Genomic DNA, 21,463 nt, shown 5'->3' on the forward strand with positions numbered 1-21,463 from the left:
CTAAAGGTATATATTTAACTTTTCTCCTATTTCGCATTCATTTATGACTGCCATATATCTTTTAAAACTATTTAAGTGCACTGTAAAAATGGTTTCTCAAAATTGAGTAAAAATGTGTCAAAATAGCTCCGAAACAAATAGAGTCGAATTTGAAAGCCACGTGTACTCATTAAAGAGTATAGTAGCTCGCTCAAAACTGCACACACTCCTGCTTTTTTAATTTATTTTATAACCGTCGTTGAACAGCTGACCCAATTTCTTTTGGGTTCACGACTACTAATGTTCAACTCCATAGCCTTTTAATTTTGAACCCTATCCAGAAGACAAGGGAACTCCTGGATCAAGTATTGGAAGAAATTTGCCTTCGTGGAAGAGTTTTTAATGGAACTAACCTGCATTTGCGTTGCATGGAGAGGAAGACCACGAGAACGTCTACCTCAGAGGATATTTCACGTCAACACTGTGGTCAGTGCAAGCAGGATGCGGATTTGTATCGATCAGCCATCGCTGGAATTCGAACTCCGGTTCGGAACCGGTTATCGAGAAATTATTTTTAATATGAAAGCGTAGAAGTTCTCTTTAGGACGCATTACTTTACGATGGTAAATAAAATATTTCAAAATTAAAAATAATTTTCCCAAGATAAAAAGTACTCTTTATAATGCGTCGATATTTCTAAAAAATAAAAATACAATTCAAAATGAGTTTGAAATAAAAAAAAAATAGAAAACGCACTTACCAACGTGGAGTAAAAGTTAAAATGCCTTAAAAATACACACACACACACACACACACACACATACACACACACANTTGTAATTTAAATTAATTATGATATGAAATTAACTCAGTTTGAATAATAAAGGAACTTCTCGGAAAATTTCATTCGGGTAGAGGTCACATTGTAATTTTTACTTTTTCTAGAAAAATTCTGAATGTGAACAGTACTTTTTCTTAAACCTCATCATTGCTTTTAATATTTATTCTATGATTTTAGAAAACGAAAACGAGATGAGATATTCCAATTGATTGTAATTTAAATTAATTATGATATGAAATTAACTCAGTTTGAATAATAAAGGAACTTCTCGGAAAATTTCATTCGGGTAGAGGTCACATTGTAATTTTTACTTTTTCTAGAAAAATTCTGAATGTGAACAGTACTTTTTCTTAAACCTCATCATTGCTTTTAATATTTATTCTATGATTTTAGAAAACGAAAACGAGATGAGATATTCCAATTGATTGTAATTTAAATTAATTATGATATGAAATTAACTCAGTTTGAATAATAAAGGAACTTCTCGGAAAATTTCATTCGGGTAGAGGTCACATTGTAATTTTTACTTTTTCTAGAAAAATTCTGAATGTGAACAGTACTTTTTCTTAAACCTCATCATTGCTTTTAATATTTATTCTATGATTTTAGAAAACGAAAACGAGATGAGATATTCCAATTGATTGTAATTTAAATTAATTATGATATGAAATTAACTCAGTTTGAATAATAAAGGAACTTCTCGGAAAATTTCATTCGGGTAGAGGTCACATTGTAATTTTTACTTTTTCTAGAAAAATTCTGAATGTGAACAGTACTTTTTCTTAAACCTCATCATTGCTTTTAATATTTATTCTATGATTTTAGAAAACGAAAACGAGATGAGATATTCCAATTGATTGTAATTTAAATTAATTATGATATGAAATTAACTCAGTTTGAATAATAAAGGAACTTCTCGGAAAATTTCATTCGGGTAGAGGTCACATTGTAATTTTTACTTTTTCTAGAAAAATTCTGAATGTGAACAGTACTTTTTCTTAAACCTCATCATTGCTTTTAATATTTATTCTATGATTTTAGAAAACGAAAACGAGATGAGATATTCCAATTGATTGTAATTTAAATTAATTATGATATGAAATTAACTCAGTTTGAATAATAAAGGAACTTCTCGGAAAATTTCATTCGGGTAGAGGTCACATTGTAATTTTTACTTTTTCTAGAAAAATTCTGAATGTGAACAGTACTTTTTCTTAAACCTCATCATTGCTTTTAATATTTATTCTATGATTTTAGAAAACGAAAACGAGATGAGATATTCCAATTGATTGTAATTTAAATTAATTATGATATGAAATTAACTCAGTTTGAATAATAAAGGAACTTCTCGGAAAATTTCATTCGGGTAGAGGTCACATTGTAATTTTTACTTTTTCTAGAAAAATTCTGAATGTGAACAGTACTTTTTCTTAAACCTCATCATTGCTTTTAATATTTATTCTATGATTTTAGAAAACGAAAACGAGATGAGATATTCCAATTGATTGTAATTTAAATTAATTATGATATGAAATTAACTCAGTTTGAATAATAAAGGAACTTCTCGGAAAATTTCATTCGGGTAGAGGTCACATTGTAATTTTTACTTTTTCTAGAAAAATTCTGAATGTGAACAGTACTTTTTCTTAAACCTCATCATTGCTTTTAATATTTATTCTATGATTTTAGAAAACGAAAACGAGATGAGATATTCCAATTGATTGTAATTTAAATTAATTATGATATGAAATTAACTCAGTTTGAATAATAAAGGAACTTCTCGGAAAATTTCATTCGGGTAGAGGTCACATTGTAATTTTTACTTTTTCTAGAAAAATTCTGAATGTGAACAGTACTTTTTCTTAAACCTCATCATTGCTTTTAATATTTATTCTATGATTTTAGAAAACGAAAACGAGATGAGATATTCCAATTGATTGTAATTTAAATTAATTATGATATGAAATTAACTCAGTTTGAATAATAAAGGAACTTCTCGGAAAATTTCATTCGGGTAGAGGTCACATTGTAATTTTTACTTTTTCTAGAAAAATTCTGAATGTGAACAGTACTTTTTCTTAAACCTCATCATTGCTTTTAATATTTATTCTATGATTTTAGAAAACGAAAACGAGATGAGATATTCCAATTGATTGTAATTTAAATTAATTATGATATGAAATTAACTCAGTTTGAATAATAAAGGAACTTCTCGGAAAATTTCATTCGGGTAGAGGTCACATTGTAATTTTTACTTTTTCTAGAAAAATTCTGAATGTGAACAGTACTTTTTCTTAAACCTCATCATTGCTTTTAATATTTATTCTATGATTTTAGAAAACGAAAACGAGATGAGATATTCCAATTGATTGTAATTTAAATTAATTATGATATGAAATTAACTCAGTTTGAATAATAAAGGAACTTCTCGGAAAATTTCATTCGGGTAGAGGTCACATTGTAATTTTTACTTTTTCTAGAAAAATTCTGAATGTGAACAGTACTTTTTCTTAAACCTCATCATTGCTTTTAATATTTATTCTATGATTTTAGAAAACGAAAACGAGATGAGATATTCCAATTGATTGTAATTTAAATTAATTATGATATGAAATTAACTCAGTTTGAATAATAAAGGAACTTCTCGGAAAATTTCATTCGGGTAGAGGTCACATTGTAATTTTTACTTTTTCTAGAAAAATTCTGAATGTGAACAGTACTTTTTCTTAAACCTCATCATTGCTTTTAATATTTATTCTATGATTTTAGAAAACGAAAACGAGATGAGATATTCCAATTGATTGTAATTTAAATTAATTATGATATGAAATTAACTCAGTTTGAATAATAAAGGAACTTCTCGGAAAATTTCATTCGGGTAGAGGTCACATTGTAATTTTTACTTTTTCTAGAAAAATTCTGAATGTGAACAGTACTTTTTCTTAAACCTCATCATTGCTTTTAATATTTATTCTATGATTTTAGAAAACGAAAACGAGATGAGATATTCCAATTGATTGTAATTTAAATTAATTATGATATGAAATTAACTCAGTTTGAATAATAAAGGAACTTCTCGGAAAATTTCATTCGGGTAGAGGTCACATTGTAATTTTTACTTTTTCTAGAAAAATTCTGAATGTGAACAGTACTTTTTCTTAAACCTCATCATTGCTTTTAATATTTATTCTATGATTTTAGAAAACGAAAACGAGATGAGATATTCCAATTGATTGTAATTTAAATTAATTATGATATGAAATTAACTCAGTTTGAATAATAAAGGAACTTCTCGGAAAATTTCATTCGGGTAGAGGTCACATTGTAATTTTTACTTTTTCTAGAAAAATTCTGAATGTGAGCAGTACTTTTTCTTAAACCTCGTCATTGTTTTTATTATTTATTCTGTGATTTTAGAAAACGAAAATGAGATGAGATATTCCGATTGAATGTAATTTAAATTAATTATAATATGAAATTAACTCAGGTTTAATAATAAAGGAACTTCTCGGGAAATTTCCTTCGGGTAGAAGGTCACATTATAATTTTTACTTTTTCTAGAAAAATTCTGAATGTGAACAGTACTTTATCATGGCTGCTCATATTTCCTGATATGGAAGAAAGCTTCTTTGCCTTAGAATTTTCTTCTGCCTTCTAACAAAAAGATAAAATCATTCTGAATCCATATTTATTCCCAATTTAACATCCCCTCCATACATTGTTTTGAACGGAGTTGTGGAGTTGTTAGTTAAAATGTTCGATTCCAATTCTGGACAATCCTAAAAGCTCTATTCAAACTACAAGTTATGCTTTCATGGAATCCTTGGATGGTATTAATTTTATTACTAAGTAAATATAAATTTTAAATTCTATTTTCCTCTTTTGTTGTCGAATAGTTCCTGAGAAATCGAATTTTGAAAATACGACTTTTTCAAAATTCCATTTCTCAGAAACTATTCAACCGATTTCACTCAGATTTTGTATCTTACAATTAAAAATGATGTAGAAAACTATATACCTTACAATCGAAACTTTTTACGACAATTATTAATAAAATATGCTTTCAATTGTCTTAAATAGTTCTCCTCGAGATATAGCGAAATATGCATAAAGTAAAATTAACATGAAGGGGTCCAAACTTCGGAGCGCTCTCCTGACCAACTTATTAAGACTATATTTCCCAGATTGCGGCTACCCCCTATATTTTGGGGGTCAGAAATCTGTTTATTCGTTTAGGTATGTTTATTCGGAGAAAGTACGTTTTTTTTTGTTTTTGGTTTCGCAACTTAATATCGTCTGCACTTATTAATTAGCATATTCGAGGTGGCCCCTTCGAACCATTAAGGTTGAGTCCAAGAATGTGAAGAAAATCCGATCATTAGATCAAAAGTTAATCAGAGTGGTCCGTTTCTTATACGGCTCACTGTACGTTTTAAATACCATCTTCCCAAAAGTATATCTCATTTTTTTTATTAAAGAAAAGTACGCAAAAAGTAAAATTAACACTGTGGGGTTCAAACTTTGGACCGCTCACCTTATTTAATTATTGGGACCAAATGGACCAGATTGCGGCTCTCACCTATATTTCCGAGTTGAGAAATCTGAATCCGTCGGTATGTTAAAATCCATCGGAAAAAAAGGTACGTTAGAGATATGTAAAAGTTATGAGAAAGTTCGTTTTCGTGTCTGATAGCGTAACTTGAAATATCGTCTGCACTGATTCTTTAGCCTATTTGAGGTCCTCCCTTCGAACCATTAAGATTGTGTCTTAGAAAATCCGATCATTAGATGAAAAGTTATTCAGGGTGGTCCGTTTATTTTTTTGCTCACTGTACATTTAAAAGCATTTTAATTAAAATTGTATTTTAGACTATAACATAATTTTTAGCCTACGACATAATATTAAATAAGCATGTTAAATAAGTTGTATTACCTACCACTGAGGATATTTCAAGTCAGAACTATGGTCGGTGCAAGCCGGATGCGGAATTCGTATCGACCAGCCATCGCCGGGATCGAACCTCGGTTCACCACATTGGAATGCGACTGCTCTATCCTCTGAGCCATCCCGGCTCTAATATATGTTATTGTTATCTATGTTACAATATATTATAATATATATTCAGGTCAAAGAGAAAGCTTAGAAAAAGAATTGAGACACTCAGGTATTTCTTTCCCACCTGTTTTGTCCTTGTTTGTTAAATACACTGAAAACCTTAATATTTTACGCAATTTTGCTCTTAACTTATACTTGTAATTTTGTTCTGTTTCTTTTTAATTTACAGTCGTACTTTGCCCTATTATATCTGTAAGTCTCACGTTATATTTTACGGATCATGAGGGTTTGTGTAATAAATTTAAATAAAAATAAAACCTTATTTTAATTTTTTAATAATTTCAAAAATTTAATTGAAGCACGTTTTTCAAAAAAAAAAAATGAATGACTAGGTAGGTTGTATTTTTATACAACGTATTTAGGTGAAAATTCAATTAAATGAAATTCAATTATCTATAAACAACGTATTTAGGTGAAAATTGAATCAAAAAATATTAAAATTCGTCCACAAGAAACTCTTTAATTATCAACAATTAAAACTGTACTTTTAGCTATAACTTTAAAACGAGTTATTATTTTTTCTGAAATATTATATACAGACTCGTATAAATGTTACAAATATTTTGTTAAAATTTCGAAATGATTTCAAATGAATTGATGAAAATTGCACTTTTTTTTGCCTAGTGTTCCTTATGTAATTAGTAGTAAAATAAAATTTGTAGAAAAAAAACTTTTATTTTTTAATGAATATTTGAATCTGTAAGAGTAATATAATCTATTTTTTTATTTTGTAGGTGGAGATGTTGAAGATGAAAGTTTATTAAACCCACTTGAAATGGATAGTTCGTGGAATTCGTCTAAGCGTCTTGTACGCAAGAAAAGGTCAGAGTCTCGAGAACTCCATCTGGAGGTTTTGGTTGTGGCAGACAGTAAAATGGCTAGTTATCATGGTAGTAATCTCAATCATTATGTTCTCACTCTTATGTCAACGGTAAGTAAGCCCTTGTCAAATTGTACCTCGCATAATTTTATCTTGTTAAGTAACATTATTTTAGCAAGAAATAATTGTCGTTTTGTTGCTCGACTAATTGGTATAAAGAACTGTACAAAAAATCTAAAGAACTCTGCTTAAGATAGGGTGCACAACCTGCAGTCCTTGAATGGTTTACGATCTGCCTTGAATGGCCTAAATTTAAAAACTGCGTGCTACTCAGAAAAATAAATTCAGTATATATATATATATATATATATATATATATATATATATATATATATATATATATATATATATATATATATATATATATATATATATATATATATATATATATATATATATATATATATATATATATATATATATATATATATATATATATATATATATATATATATATATATATATATATATATATATATATATATATATATATATATATATATATATATATATATATATATATATATATATATATATATATATATATATATATATATATATATATATATATATATATATATATATATATATATATATATATATATATATATATATATATATATATATATATATATATATATATATATATATATATATATATATATATATATATATATATATATATATATATATATATATATATATATATATATATATATATATATATATATATATATATATATATATATATATATATATATATATATATATATATATATATATATATATATATATATATATATATATATATATATATATATATATATATATATATATATATATATATATATATATATATATATATATATATATATATATATATATATATATATATATATATATATATATATATATATATATATATATATATATATATATATATATATATATATATATATATATATATATATATATATATATATATATATATATATATATATATATATATATATATATATATATATATATATATATATATATATATATATATATATATATATATATATATATATATATATATATATATATATATATATATATATATATATATATATATATATATATATATATATATATATATATATATATATATATATATATATATATATATATATATATATATATATATATATATATATATATATATATATATATATATATATATATATATATATATATATATATATATATATATATATATATATATATATATATATATATATATATATATATATATATATATATATATATATATATATATATATATATATATATATATATATATATATATATATATATATATATATATATATATATATATATATATATATATATATATATATATATATATATATATATATATATATATATATATATATATATATATATATATATATATATATATATATATATATATATATATATATATATATATATATATATATATATATATATATATATATATATATATATATATATATATATATATATATATATATATATATATATATATATATATATATATATATATATATATATATATATATATATATATATATATATATATATATATATATATATATATATATATATATATATATATATATATATATATATATANTATATATATATATATACAACAAAATAAATAAATACAAAAAAACACTATTGTATTAATATATTTTGCTTTGGCTATATTGATACAATATCAGAAAGCACTCTTTTTTGCGAATATAATCGTGTGGGCTGATGAAAAGATTATATCTTTCATTTTCCGGATTTTTAAAAGAAATTTGATCCCTTTTTTTTCTTTCCCCCAGTTGTTTATTTTTTTATTATTATTTTTATTTTCCCTCCTTTTTTCATATGTCTGTAATATATATATATATTACAGACCATAAAATCATTCGCCAATAATTTCGCCAAAATACAATTTTTTCACCGTATTTTGGCGAAATTATTGGCGAATGATTTTTCCACCGAAAAGAAAAATTTATGTTCCCTTTCGATTCAGAAAACAAAAACTCATAAAAAACGATTTATTTCGATTACAGAAATTCCCGTTAGATACGTCGCATGACCACTTAGAATTAAATTAAGTCTACATACTGTAAGCATAAGCAACAAGAGAGATTGCGTAAGCAGGAGACAAACAACCGTAAAATACAGATTGATACTTTTGTTGCCGAATCAAGTGATATTGCATGACTGAATTTTCCTACTGTTCAAGTCAATAAAACAGATTAAGTAGTAGCAAGATGTACATTATTATCCAGCTATTTTTGCAGACAATATGTTTTCTCGTGACAATACCATATGAAAAACGTCACAACAACATGATGTTGCTTCAGGTTTATCCTTACATTACTGCTCTGGTCTAAGAAGCTATCAAAAATTAACCCCGACCTATTTCTATGTCTTTGCGATCCATTGCATATTTACTCTTCTCAACAACGAAATGACTCTTGATTTTAATTTGCATTTTGCAAATAATTCAATTATGGTAAATTTGAATTTTGATTCGAAGTTTTTTAAAAGTTTTTTCTATATAGACAAAATGAGTTTTTGTCTTTCTAAGAAGATATTTGTAAGTGGTCCCGCACAGATAGACATGATCTAAAAGGTTTCTGAATCTGCACAAATATCCCTGAATATGATGTCTAAAACTTATATAAAATCTTTATTTCATTTTTAAATGACAAATAATTAATGTTTTCACGCATTAAAAATAGCACAGCATTTTTTTTAAGGTTCTGTCTGAAAACCGGTCATTTTCAAGTTATAATAATTTTTTAAATTGAAAACTTAATTGATATTATCGCCCGATTGCAGTAGAATATTTAGTAAATAGCCATATTTTAAAATAAATAAAGGCCTGTTTATCAAGCTGATACTTAACTATTTAAGTTTTCGTCTCTCCTATAAATTTAGTTTTATTGAAGCCGACCGACTTTTAATGTCTGAAGTTTTTTAAATGTCTGAACAAAAGAAATTACGAAATATTAGGAAACCTTCAACCAAAAACAAAGTTTTGTAGAAAAAGGACATTGTTTGTAAATTCAGTAAATATATGTTTTGTGTTATAAAAATAGCATTGTTTTGATTTTATATGAAAACGTACACTACCAATCATTAATTTCAATGAAAAGTTTTTTTTTAACTATTCATTCAAAATATGCAAAATTCATCACTTCTACGCAATATTCATGTAGTTGTTGCTTTTCAAGTTGATCTTACTCATTTCTGTATTAAAAATTAATCATAGCAAAGGTTTAAAGATATGGTTTTAACATGTTATTCACACAAAAAAATTGCAAATTATTTTGATCACTGTATAATATTAAACAAAACATAAAATGTCTTGTAAATTATTTAAATGAGTGCATCAGAGTTATAAATGTACAAATCAATGTATCCACTTTTTGAAGAACTTTAAATTTAAAATCTAGCATTGGTTATAGTTCTTATATTTAGAATAAGTTTCCCTAATAATAGGAAGCAATACCTTTAAACAACATAAACTTTATTAAAAAAATTATAAAATATTTTAAAAACTAAATATATGTTTTTTCATCGTCTTTTTTACTCTTTGTTTTATGGAGTTAATGTATGCATTGAATGGCTCTATTATTGCAAGACGTACTGATTTGTGGGTTGTGTTTCAAAGAAATTGGAATAACATAGGATTTGATATAATTTCAGACAAACCATCCAATAAAAATGTACTGAATAGTTGCTTTTAAAGCGGGTTACTATGATTAAACAAGAGATTAAAGACAAAATTCTGTTGTGTTTAATAAATTAAGTAATGAATGAAAGAATAAAAGATTGTTTCTACACGAAAGTTTATTACTTTGTTCATTTCTTGCAAAAAAATGCTGCGAAAACAATAGATTTATTGATGTTGATTAGTGGTAGTGTACTTTACTAAAAAAAATACTCGTAAACTATTTTGTGTAAATTCAACTATAAAATACACTACTGTAAAAGATATGTGACCTGAATTTTTAACATTTTAGGTTGGCATGATATACAAAGATCCAAGTATCGGAAATAACATCAATATAGCTGTAGTAGATATCGTAGTCTTGAATGAAACTTCTGTAAGTATATCTCTGTTTTATTTAGAAGTAATTCTTAAGTGTTACATTTTATGGTTATCCTATATAAACTGCTGTTTGTAGAAAATGCAACACCATGAAAGAATCATCAGAATCAAATGAAATTTAATGCAGAAACGACTTGTACTGATACAAATAAATGATGAAATTTTCAAAACAAAAGAAACAAATTAAGCGTCCGAAATCAGTATTTGGTGCAGCCACCACGCGCTGCAATAAGTGCTGCTATACGACGTGGCATGGAGTCAAACAGATGTTGAATATCTGCTTGAGGAAGAGAATTCCATATCGCTTGTATGCGCAACCAAAGTTCGTCTTTGGAAACTGCAGGACGCGGATCACGAGTGAGACGCCGACCAACCATATCCCACACGTGCTCAATAGGCGACATATCCGGCGAATAAGCAGGCCAAGGAAGAAGTTGCATGCGTTGTGCTGAACAGAAGTCTCTAACAGTCCGCGCAACATGTGGGCGTGCATTATCCTGCTGAAAGATAGCTCCAGGGATGCCTTGAAGGAAAGGAACGACTTCGGGCTGTAGCACTTCACGGACGTATCTGTTGCTATTGAGATTACCCTCAATTCGTATCAAATTGGATCGTCCATGATACGAAATCGCACCCCAGACCATAACTCCGGGTGTTCGACCACTATGTCGTTCAATAATACACTCAGGAAGGCAGCGTTGACCGGCATAACGTCTAACACGAACACGGCCATCATGGGTCCACAAATTGAAGCGTGATTCATCTGAAAAGACAACTTGGTGCCAATCAGCTCGCCAGTCTCTGTGCTCAAGAGCCCACTGCCGACGCAGCCGTCGATGATCCGCCGTGAGGGGAATCCTGTATAATGGCACCCTTGCACGCAATCCACGGCGCAGCAGACGACGACGAATTGACGAAGCCGACAATTGTACACCTGTAGCAGTAGACCAATGTGCTGCCAGCTGCCTGGAGGAAGCTGTGCGATCATTCACCGCCATGCGGAGCAGGTGTCGATCATCGCGCTCTGACGTCACCTTCTGTCGTCCAGTGCCTGTTTTTCGAGTTGTTCGGTGCTCGTCGGTCCACTGCTTCCAAACTCGCATCACTGTGGAACTGTTCCGCTGCATACGAGCTGCTATTGCGCGATAGGAAAATCCTCCTTCTCGAAGGCCGATTATCCTCCCTCGTTCAAACTCCGTAAGTTGCTTGAATTTCTTATTCTTCCGTCGTGGAGGCATACTCAGGTCTCACTAAACGTTTGCCACTAACAAATAATCATAGACTATTTTCAACGTCCCGCTACAGCACTTTATTTATACGCTTTCAGCATCAATTCAGAGGGCGCTGCGCGCGCCACGCACGCGCGATGGCTCTGAAACTTTATTAATTTGCATAATATCCTATATCCATTATTAAAATAATATTTCATTTGATTCTGATGATTCCTTCATGGTGTTGCATTTTCTACAAACAGCAGTTTAAGTATTTTCTTTATGCCTATCAACATTAAATCTAGGTTATCTCTTTAAAAATTCTTGAGAGTTTTTCTGGTTTTTTCTTTTTTTTTCCTTCAATTAAATTAACGTTTTGTTGCGTTACAGTTAAACCAAACTTTTTTTTTCTCAAAGGAGTTTTTTTTTAAAAGCAGCTTAAAGGAGCGTGTAAGTAATTAAAATGAATAGAGCCTTTGTTTAATTTTTGAGATTAAAAATATATTATAGGCCTTACTTTGCATAAAATGTTAACTCGTAAAATCTGATCTACAGGTTTAATAGTTTTGAGCTAGTTCGCTATATTTTATCAGGGTATGCGAGAGTAAAAATTTATATTCTTTACTACATATGTGTCCATTTGCATTAATGGCATCAGGAAGAACGGCACAACAAAATAAATTTATGATGATTTAAAAAATACTTATTTAACATTTTTATCAGACATAATCTAATTTCAGATCTGTATTTTATTTTTCGATCTATTTACTATACTACTTTCGCATACATAATGCTGTTTGTTTTCTTGCCGATTTTGCACATAAATACAGATTTATAAACTAAAAATTAATTTTCTTAGGATCGCCAAATAATTCATCATATTGCTCCAATTACTCTTCGGCAATTCTGTCAGTGGCAACACAAGCATAATAGGCCTGATGATCGTGATCCTGGTCATTATGATACTGCCGTTCTTATAACCAGGTAAATTTAACTTTTCAATGATATTCCTCTTAAATAATTAAAATTCTTATTAAATTATATTTTAATTTATTGCATATTTTATTACGCAATAATTGTTAACAGCTGGCCAGGTGGCCGAGTGGTTAGCGTGCCTGACTACGAAGTCAATGACTGCGGGTTCGAATCCCGCTCTGGGTATGGATGTTTCTCTCTCTGTGTGTTCTCTTCTGATGTGTGAATGGTTGAATGTGGCCCACCGAATGAGCGGGTATTTGTGGCAGTGTGGCGTGGGTGTATTTGGTTCACAAGTGCCCACTGGGTAACGATAAATGAGCAACACTTCCGGCATTTTCTAAGGCGAAGAATGAAAGTTCAGTGCCTACCGTTATTTAAAAAAAATTATAATAATTATTAACATTGATTTTGACGCTCTTTCGTCTAGAAAAATAAGAAAACTATAGTTTAAGTGCTTCACACTTGAATCAAAGCTATAATTTTAAATTTCATCTACCATCTTTCCATAAAGGATTATCTGGTGAATGGCTCAAATTTTCTATAAGTTATTAAACTTTTAAAAGATTGCCAATTTTGCGAAATTTTCCGACCTAGATGCAAGTTATCAAAATCAGGGCCTTATCCCCAGTTTTTTCAAATTTTTATGAGCCCAGAGAATGAAGCATTCAGGTAAGTTTTAAAATATCAAAAAATAAGACCACAAGCGCTTTTCATTTTCACCAAATTCTTTTGTAGTCCAGTTTCTGCCACGTGTTACAGCTGCCTGGCCGTCTGTAAGAAAATAATCCGCCGATGCGATTTTCAAATCCAGGGACCTTTATAACAACCCACTCTCCTGCTTGGCAGTTTCTTAAATAAACAAAAACTTGATTATTGACATTTTTTGTTCAGTTAAGAAATTTCTAAAGAAATAAAAGCTTGTGTTATAATGGGGACCGACTGCAATGAGAAATTCTCTATAAAAAAACAGAGTGAGTCATTAAAGGCTAGGCTGCTAAATTGGAAATTAGCTGCCCGGGTAGGAATTTCTGTTAGTACAAGAGCAGGTGGAAGTCTCTGGGAGCGAGATCAGACTGCATGAATTATCAAACACCGCAGCATACAGCGATTTTCACAATAAATCTCCTGCATCAGCTTCGCTGGGAGGTGCTAGACCACTCAACTTGTAGTCCTGATTTTGTTCCCATTGGCTTCCTCCAATTGGTCACCTGAAAAAAAATTTCTATCAGGCCATCACTTATCCATCAATGCGCAGACACCTGTAACAGAGCTTCTATGATACTGGACTAAAATACCATATCCCTCTGTTTGATAAGTGTTATAGTTTCGGTTGTTCTTAGGTTGGGTTGAAGCTGCGATATTGCTGCACCATTTGCAATAAATGTGTCTAGGTAACTATGTTTAGTTTTTTTTTAATGGAATACGGGGATCGTACTTCCCGTATGACTCTCGTATTTATTAATTTGCTACGAAAACTAATTAATGTAACATTCTGCTTGTTATACAGCGTCCTAACTAAATATGGTGTTCCGAAAAGACAGCCCTTAACACATATTTTTAAGTTCCCGATCAATAATGAAAACAAAGTACACGCATAGGGGGATTGCAAATTAATATTTTACTTTGGTAAAAAAGCTATTGAAATCTGCACAGGAAGGCGTGTCTAATAAACAACAAGACATGCTTGGTTGAGGTATGAAATTGAGAGGAGTTGAAAAGCGACAATTAGAAACACCACCAATTAAATCTATTTTGATGTTTATAGCATGCACCTTCCTGTGCTGTGATTCGTCAGACTTCGATGGTGTTTTTGCATAAATATTAATTAGCGACCCCCAATGTGTTAACTTTTTTGTTTTCATTTTTTGATAAGTATTCTAAAAATACATGTTATGAACAAACTCAACAGAGCATCAGAAATAGTTAAGAATTTTGAAGTTTATCAAAATTTTCAATGCGTATTATTAATAATTTCGGAGTATTTTTGGGTTCCTTACAAAGATTACGTTTGCTACCAAAATAAAATATTTCAATAAAAAAATTCTTGTTTGCGCAAAATATTCTATACGCGGGATCAAATATTCAAACTCTGGGGGAAAACTAAATATAAAGTGAAAAGAGATTTGAAAATAGAAGTGAAAGCGAATGTTTTGACTAGAACTTGTGTTTGAGTTGTTAAATTGAGAAGCCAGTCTAAACATTAGAATTTGGTGTTCATAAATAACCCACAAAGTTTCAAAATTGTATAAATATTCTTGCAGTTAGTTTAACATTTCAGTTAGTTACTTTTTGTATGAAATATTAAACAAACTTTACAAACATGGAAAAAGAAACTATTTTCGTCTCGTGGGTATTGTTCAATAAATCGATAAATTGTTCGACTTTGAATTTGTTTTTTATGCAAACGGTGGTATTTTTTGAATGGTTTGATTTATTTTAGGCAATTTTTACCTCTACATAAAATAAATACTTTTTTCAGGTGACACTGAGGAAAAACAATTTCTGTTAAATGCGATTTTGATTCTGTTAAATGCAAACAGACCTTAAATACTTTCGTATCACTGATTTCAATCTGCAACTAGTCTCTCTCTTCAAACTATTTTTTAATAACAATTTTAGTCCATTTTTTGCCAAAATGTACAAGTAACAGTGGTCGCATAAACATTGCGGCAAACTTCTAGGGGAGTTAGGGCAATCATCAGGATTAAAATAACATTAAAAACATGCCCGTAAATGTCGTATGACACTAGCGGTTTTTCTCTATTATAATAGAGGAAGCGCTCCTAGTCGCGTACGACGTCATTTACTCTCTGATATGAATTCCTATTCCTTGATAACGTGCCATGTCTCTCCTAGAAGATTTTTACAACATTTACGCTACCTTCTGTTGTTTATAACGTTTTTAAATTTGCAAATTTCGACAAAAAATAGACTAAAAACGTCATTTTTAAAAAAAAAATTAATAAAATTTCATTTTTAAAAAGAATAATAAATGTAATTTAAAAAAATTAATAAAAAAATAAAAATTTCAGAATTGAAATCCTAAGTCTTTTAAAAAAAAGTTAGGAAAATGGGTAGCATCACTTTACATTCACTCATTTATTCATCAAAAACAGAACGATTTTCATAAGAGAAGTTTGAAAAACTGAATCAAATGTTATGCCTATTTTCATAAAAACTCATTTTGAGCTATTTCCACTTTTTAAAATCACTTTTCCTAAAATCACATTTTCTTAACTATGTTTCTTTTCTTAAAATTCCATTTTGAGCTCTGTCCATTTTCTTAAAAATCGCAGTCCAGAATAAGAAATGCTTTATTCGGGTGATTATTTAATCTTTTGAAGCTAAATGTATACAACTTTATGCAATAATAAGAAAATCTTAGTAATATAAAATTAAACTTGCTAAAGACAATATTTTTGTTATTACTATAGTTTAAATTGTACCATTTGTACTTCTTCATTACGGGGTGTACAAATACTAAAAACTAATTTTTTTAAATTAATATAAATATAATCTGTTTTATTGCAGGGAAGATTTATGTAGATATCCAGGAGCATGTGATACTCTAGGTAAATATTTTAGATTCTTAAATATATTTAGTTCATTTATGACTTAAGCATGCATAAATAATTTTCTCATAAAATTAAACTTAATTTTTATCAGTCCCATTTCAGGAATATAATATCATTTGTGTTTGGTGATTGATATCGAAATTTTCCTATCGTGCTAAATTTTCAGGCAAAATCGATATTTTGTATTATAGAGCGACATTTTTGATATTTGGCGAATTAGCGAATTTTTTTTAATTTTTTTTTTACCCAAATGAAATTTATCAATGCTCACGATATTTATGGCTATCGGCGATACTCGTGATATTATCAAGTGATATTTATCAAACCGTGGTCGCTCAGGGGATAGAGCTTACGCCTTCCAATGAGGTTAACTTGGTTCGAATCTCAGCGATGGCTGGTCGATGCGAATTTCGCTCCAGGCTTGCACATACCGCAATGTTAATATAAAATATCCTCAGTGGTAGACAGATCATGGGTTAGAGTCTCCTTGCCGTAGGGCTAACCGAGGGAGGTTCTCGTGGTTTTCCTCTCCGTGTAACGCAAATGCTGGTTAGTTCCATCAAAAAGTCCTCCATGAAGGCAAATTTCTCACGATACTTGATCTAGGAGTTCCTTTGTTTTCTGGATTGGGTTTAAAATTACAAGGGTACTGAGTTTAACATTAGTAGTCGTAAACCCAAAAAAGTGGGATGGCTGTGCAATGACGGGTATGAAATAAAATAAAATAAAATGTCCTGACGTGGCTCTTTTACGCAAGATTATTTGACCAGAAATTGCCTGTGTGTGTCTCTCTAACGTTGAGCAGTGCTATTGATTTCGATCTTAAGACTAAAAAGTAAATTTCTAAGCGATAAATAAATTTGATAATTAATGGAAATAAAATTTAGAAAAAAATTATTTTTTTTAAAAAAAAAGCATTTTTTTTCAATTCTGCGTATAATTATAAATAAAAACTGAGCTGTTAATTACGATTTTAATATTAAAAAAATTAATTTTCGCGTAATTAATAAAATTGAAAATTTGTCTTCAAATTTAAGTCAAACTCAAAGAAGAAAAGACATTTTTATATATAAGTTCCATATAGTCTAGCCTACTCTTTGAAAACGGAAGCAATAGTAATTATCCATCAATTTAGACCATTTTCAGTTAAGTTATTGGTATAACAATTAATTTATGCGTCCTTCTTAGATCAATGGTTTATTAATAAGAATTTTATATTTATAATCGACTAATCTTGTCTTATTAACTTATTTCCTCAGATCAATTATTAATTATTATTGATAGAAATGATGAGTTTTTATTTCTAAAGCTATATTTTTTTTTCTCAAAGACTTTATAACAAGACCTTTTTTAGTTAAACTTTAAACTACATAGCCCCTAACGTGGGTGCTATTACACCCAGTTTGCTTTGAAGACTTATTTTGATTTTCTAAAAAATTGGTAAAAATTTTCATACATGAGAAATTTTTTAACTATCGAATACATCTAAGAATTAATATTTGATTTTACTTTGAAAAGCATCTGCATTATTATGCGTTATTAACACGTTGGATGCCATGGGGGTCACCGGTGACCGTCGAAGCCAAGATTATTAGAATTCGAGTAAATTTTTTATGCTTTTAGTTTTTTTATATTATTATTGTTACTAAAATGGTTTGAAGAAATTAATGCAATATAGAACACACAAAAATAGTTTTATTTATATACACAGAGAGGCCAACTTGCTCCGGACAGCGAATAAATACTTTCAAAAGGTAGCTTATTATTTGTGATTCTTGGTTTAATAAATTCAATTTATTAGATTTTTATCCACCACTATTTCTAAACAATTCGTAGGCTTATATAATTCACCACTTTATTCAGATATGTCTTGCTAAACTTTTTAAATTAGCGTGGCATTCAACGCGTTAAATTCTACCTAAATTACACATTAATGCAGTTATTGTAATTGTAGACTCAAATTTAACAATAATAAATTAAAATTCTACCTAATTTACTCATTAATGCAGTTATTGTAATTGTAGACTCAAATTTTACAATAATTAATTAATCTCAAAAACAAATTCTTAGAAAATTGCAGATGTCTTGGCCCAAGTAACCTCGTATTGCGGTACTTTAGCTTCTTCAACTCTTTCAAGTGAAGTTGACTCAAATTTGTGCCATTGAACAGTGGCCATGGAGACATTTTTCAGCATTTTCAAAAAGTGCGTGGCGTTTTATCGTGCCTAAAATCCTCTTTTTTTGCTTTTTCTTCATAAGAAATCGGCATATGGTATCTTAAAATTAATTTTTAAAAGGTCATTTTGATCACGAAATAATATACTGACATACTTAATTTAAGAAATGAAACGTTTTTCATAAACTTCGAACTGTTTCAAATGTTTCTGGTTAAATGAAAATTATTACCATTTTCCTCACGATTCTCTATTTTGATATCTTTTTTTTTTTTTTAATTTCCCCGTCAATTTAAGAAGGATTGGAGCGTGATTCTATTATCCTTGTTTTTTCTGATAATAAAGTCCTCGATTTAAGAATAATTGGTTTGATTTCCTAGGTTTATTATTAATCATTTTCTTCCTACGACTGTTTGTTTGCACGATTTTGTGATTCTGACAGAAGTTTTCGTTTCATTGAATTAATTAAACCATGAAATTTGCATTCCTCAGATATTTACCGAAATATCAAAAAATTCTCTTTATAATTGGCTTTAGAATCGCTCTTTTCTTAGTGCTGGGATTCTTAACTTTGTTTTCTTCAAATTAGAGTTTTTTTAATGTAATAATGATATCAAACAATTATCAACTGGCAAGTCATTTGAATCGTAAGGATATTGAATATGAGAATTCGCCGCTCAAATATTAAGATTTAACGCTTTTGGACTTTTCCCATTTTGCTTTTTGAAGTTTAAGTTATTTGACACATTGTCTTATAGTTTGAAGAATGAAGTTGAGTGGGCCGGGATAGCCTGGTCGGTAGGGCGTTGGGCCCATTTACAAGAGTTCGTGGGTTCGAACCCCGCCGGTCGAAGACTCTCCGTGTAGTAAATAGTAACTGATGCACGTTAAATCTGTCGAGTCGCAAAGTCCTCCATGTTCTCATAACAAATCAATACCTCTGGGGTCTCTGAATTGGAGATTGATCGTTCTCCGATTCAGGTTAAAATTGAAATCTGTGAATGAAATCGAAAATCTGTGGATAAATGAATGGATGTATGAATAGGTCTGTCCTATAAACAGGTGTGACGTATGGGTGTGGCAGAAGTCGAATTCTTGGCCATAGATGGCGCCACTTTGAAACAATAACAATCGCACCCATCTGCCTTAACAGGCATACGTCAACAACATCAAAAAAGTTGAGTATCATTGCAACGAAATGATACCTCATTTATGCAAAATGGCGATAAAAAATTTGACAAAAGGGTGGTAACGAATACCGACTGCTGTATAGGTATAGATCCTAATTTTCTGAAAATAAGTAGAATATTATTACATATTGCTTTATAAATCCGTTCTAATTTTCTGACGATATTAAAAAATATATATTGATATATGGTCTGTTAGCAACAATGAATTATCATGTGATATGGAAACCATGAACTGGAGTGTTCGAAAAGTCAGCAGTCTAGTTTCAAAAATTGATCTTGAGAAATGAAGCAATTAAGGGCCGAGATAGCCTGGTTGGCAGAGCACTGGGCCCATGTCCAAGAGGTCTTGGGTTCGATTCCCACCGGCCAGGAGACTCCCCGTGTAGTAAACTGTGACTGATGCATGTTGAATCTATCGAGTCTCAAAGTCCTCCATGTTCTCATAGCAAATCATACCTCTGGGGGGTACTGATTCAGGAGTTTCCTTGTCTTCTGGATTGGTTCAAAATTACAAGGTAGCGGAGTTAAACATTAGTGGTCGTAAACTCATAATTGGGTCGGTTGTTCAACGACGATTGTAAAAAAAAACAAAAAAAAAAATTAAGCAATTGGATTCGAGTTCTATGGTCTTCGTGCCGAATGTTGCAATACAAAAAAAAAATCTTAAGGAATTGGTCATTTCTTTAGTCTTATATTTATCTGAATTCAATGAAAAAATTTTATTAAAATTTCAAGATTAGTAAAAATTTTAAAATCTATTTTTTCGCAAATTTCAACAGAATATGCGTAAAGGTGTAAACCTCATAAACTATTAACACCAAATTAGGCCTTTGTTTAAAAATATGTTTCAATGGGATCCACATTTGCAATTAACTGAGAACCCAGAATATGAAGATAAAGTATAACTCACTGCATTTACTACATTAATTTTGACTCGTTTGTTTGAATTTATTTCTTGTCGTTCATTGTAATAATGAATAAATCTTTTTCTTTTTAGGATTAGCACAGTCTGGAATGGTGTGTGACTCTGATAGCAGTTGTGCTATCGTTGAAGACAATGGACTTAGTGCAGCTTTTACTATTGCTCATGAACTGGGACACGTGTAAGTACAATTGTATTCCTTTATAATGTATTTTATTTTATTAACCGTCGTTAAACAGCCAACACAATGTTGGGTTTTCGATTACTAATGTTCAACTCCGTAGCCTTGTAATTTTGAATCCAATCCAGAAGACAAGGGAACTCCTGTATCAAGTATTGGGAGAAATTTGCCTTCACGGAGGACTTTTTGATGAAACAGATTGGATTATATTCAGTATAATTTTATCGCTTATATAATAATTTATGATC

At 29.3% G+C, this 21,463-nt stretch overlaps 1 protein-coding gene across 1 annotated transcript in view; it reads left to right on the forward strand.

The window, feature by feature from the left end:
* The window catches only part of LOC107445274 (A disintegrin and metalloproteinase with thrombospondin motifs 9), a 230,572-nt gene that overhangs the window by 120,620 nt on the left and 88,489 nt on the right, over nt 1-21,463 (forward strand). The window contains exons 3-7 of the mRNA XM_071188448.1: nt 6,561-6,867; nt 10,896-10,979; nt 13,055-13,179; nt 16,705-16,745; nt 21,110-21,215. Coding sequence (XP_071044549.1) covers nt 6,712-6,867; nt 10,896-10,979; nt 13,055-13,179; nt 16,705-16,745; nt 21,110-21,215 — 512 coding nt within the window. The 5' untranslated portion in view covers nt 6,561-6,711. The remainder of the gene's footprint in view (nt 1-6,560; nt 6,868-10,895; nt 10,980-13,054; nt 13,180-16,704; nt 16,746-21,109; nt 21,216-21,463) is intronic.

The sequence above is a fragment of the Parasteatoda tepidariorum genome, chromosome X2 (assembly GCF_043381705.1).
Source record: "Parasteatoda tepidariorum isolate YZ-2023 chromosome X2, CAS_Ptep_4.0, whole genome shotgun sequence".
In the NCBI taxonomy this organism is placed as follows: Eukaryota; Metazoa; Arthropoda; class Arachnida; order Araneae; family Theridiidae; genus Parasteatoda; species Parasteatoda tepidariorum.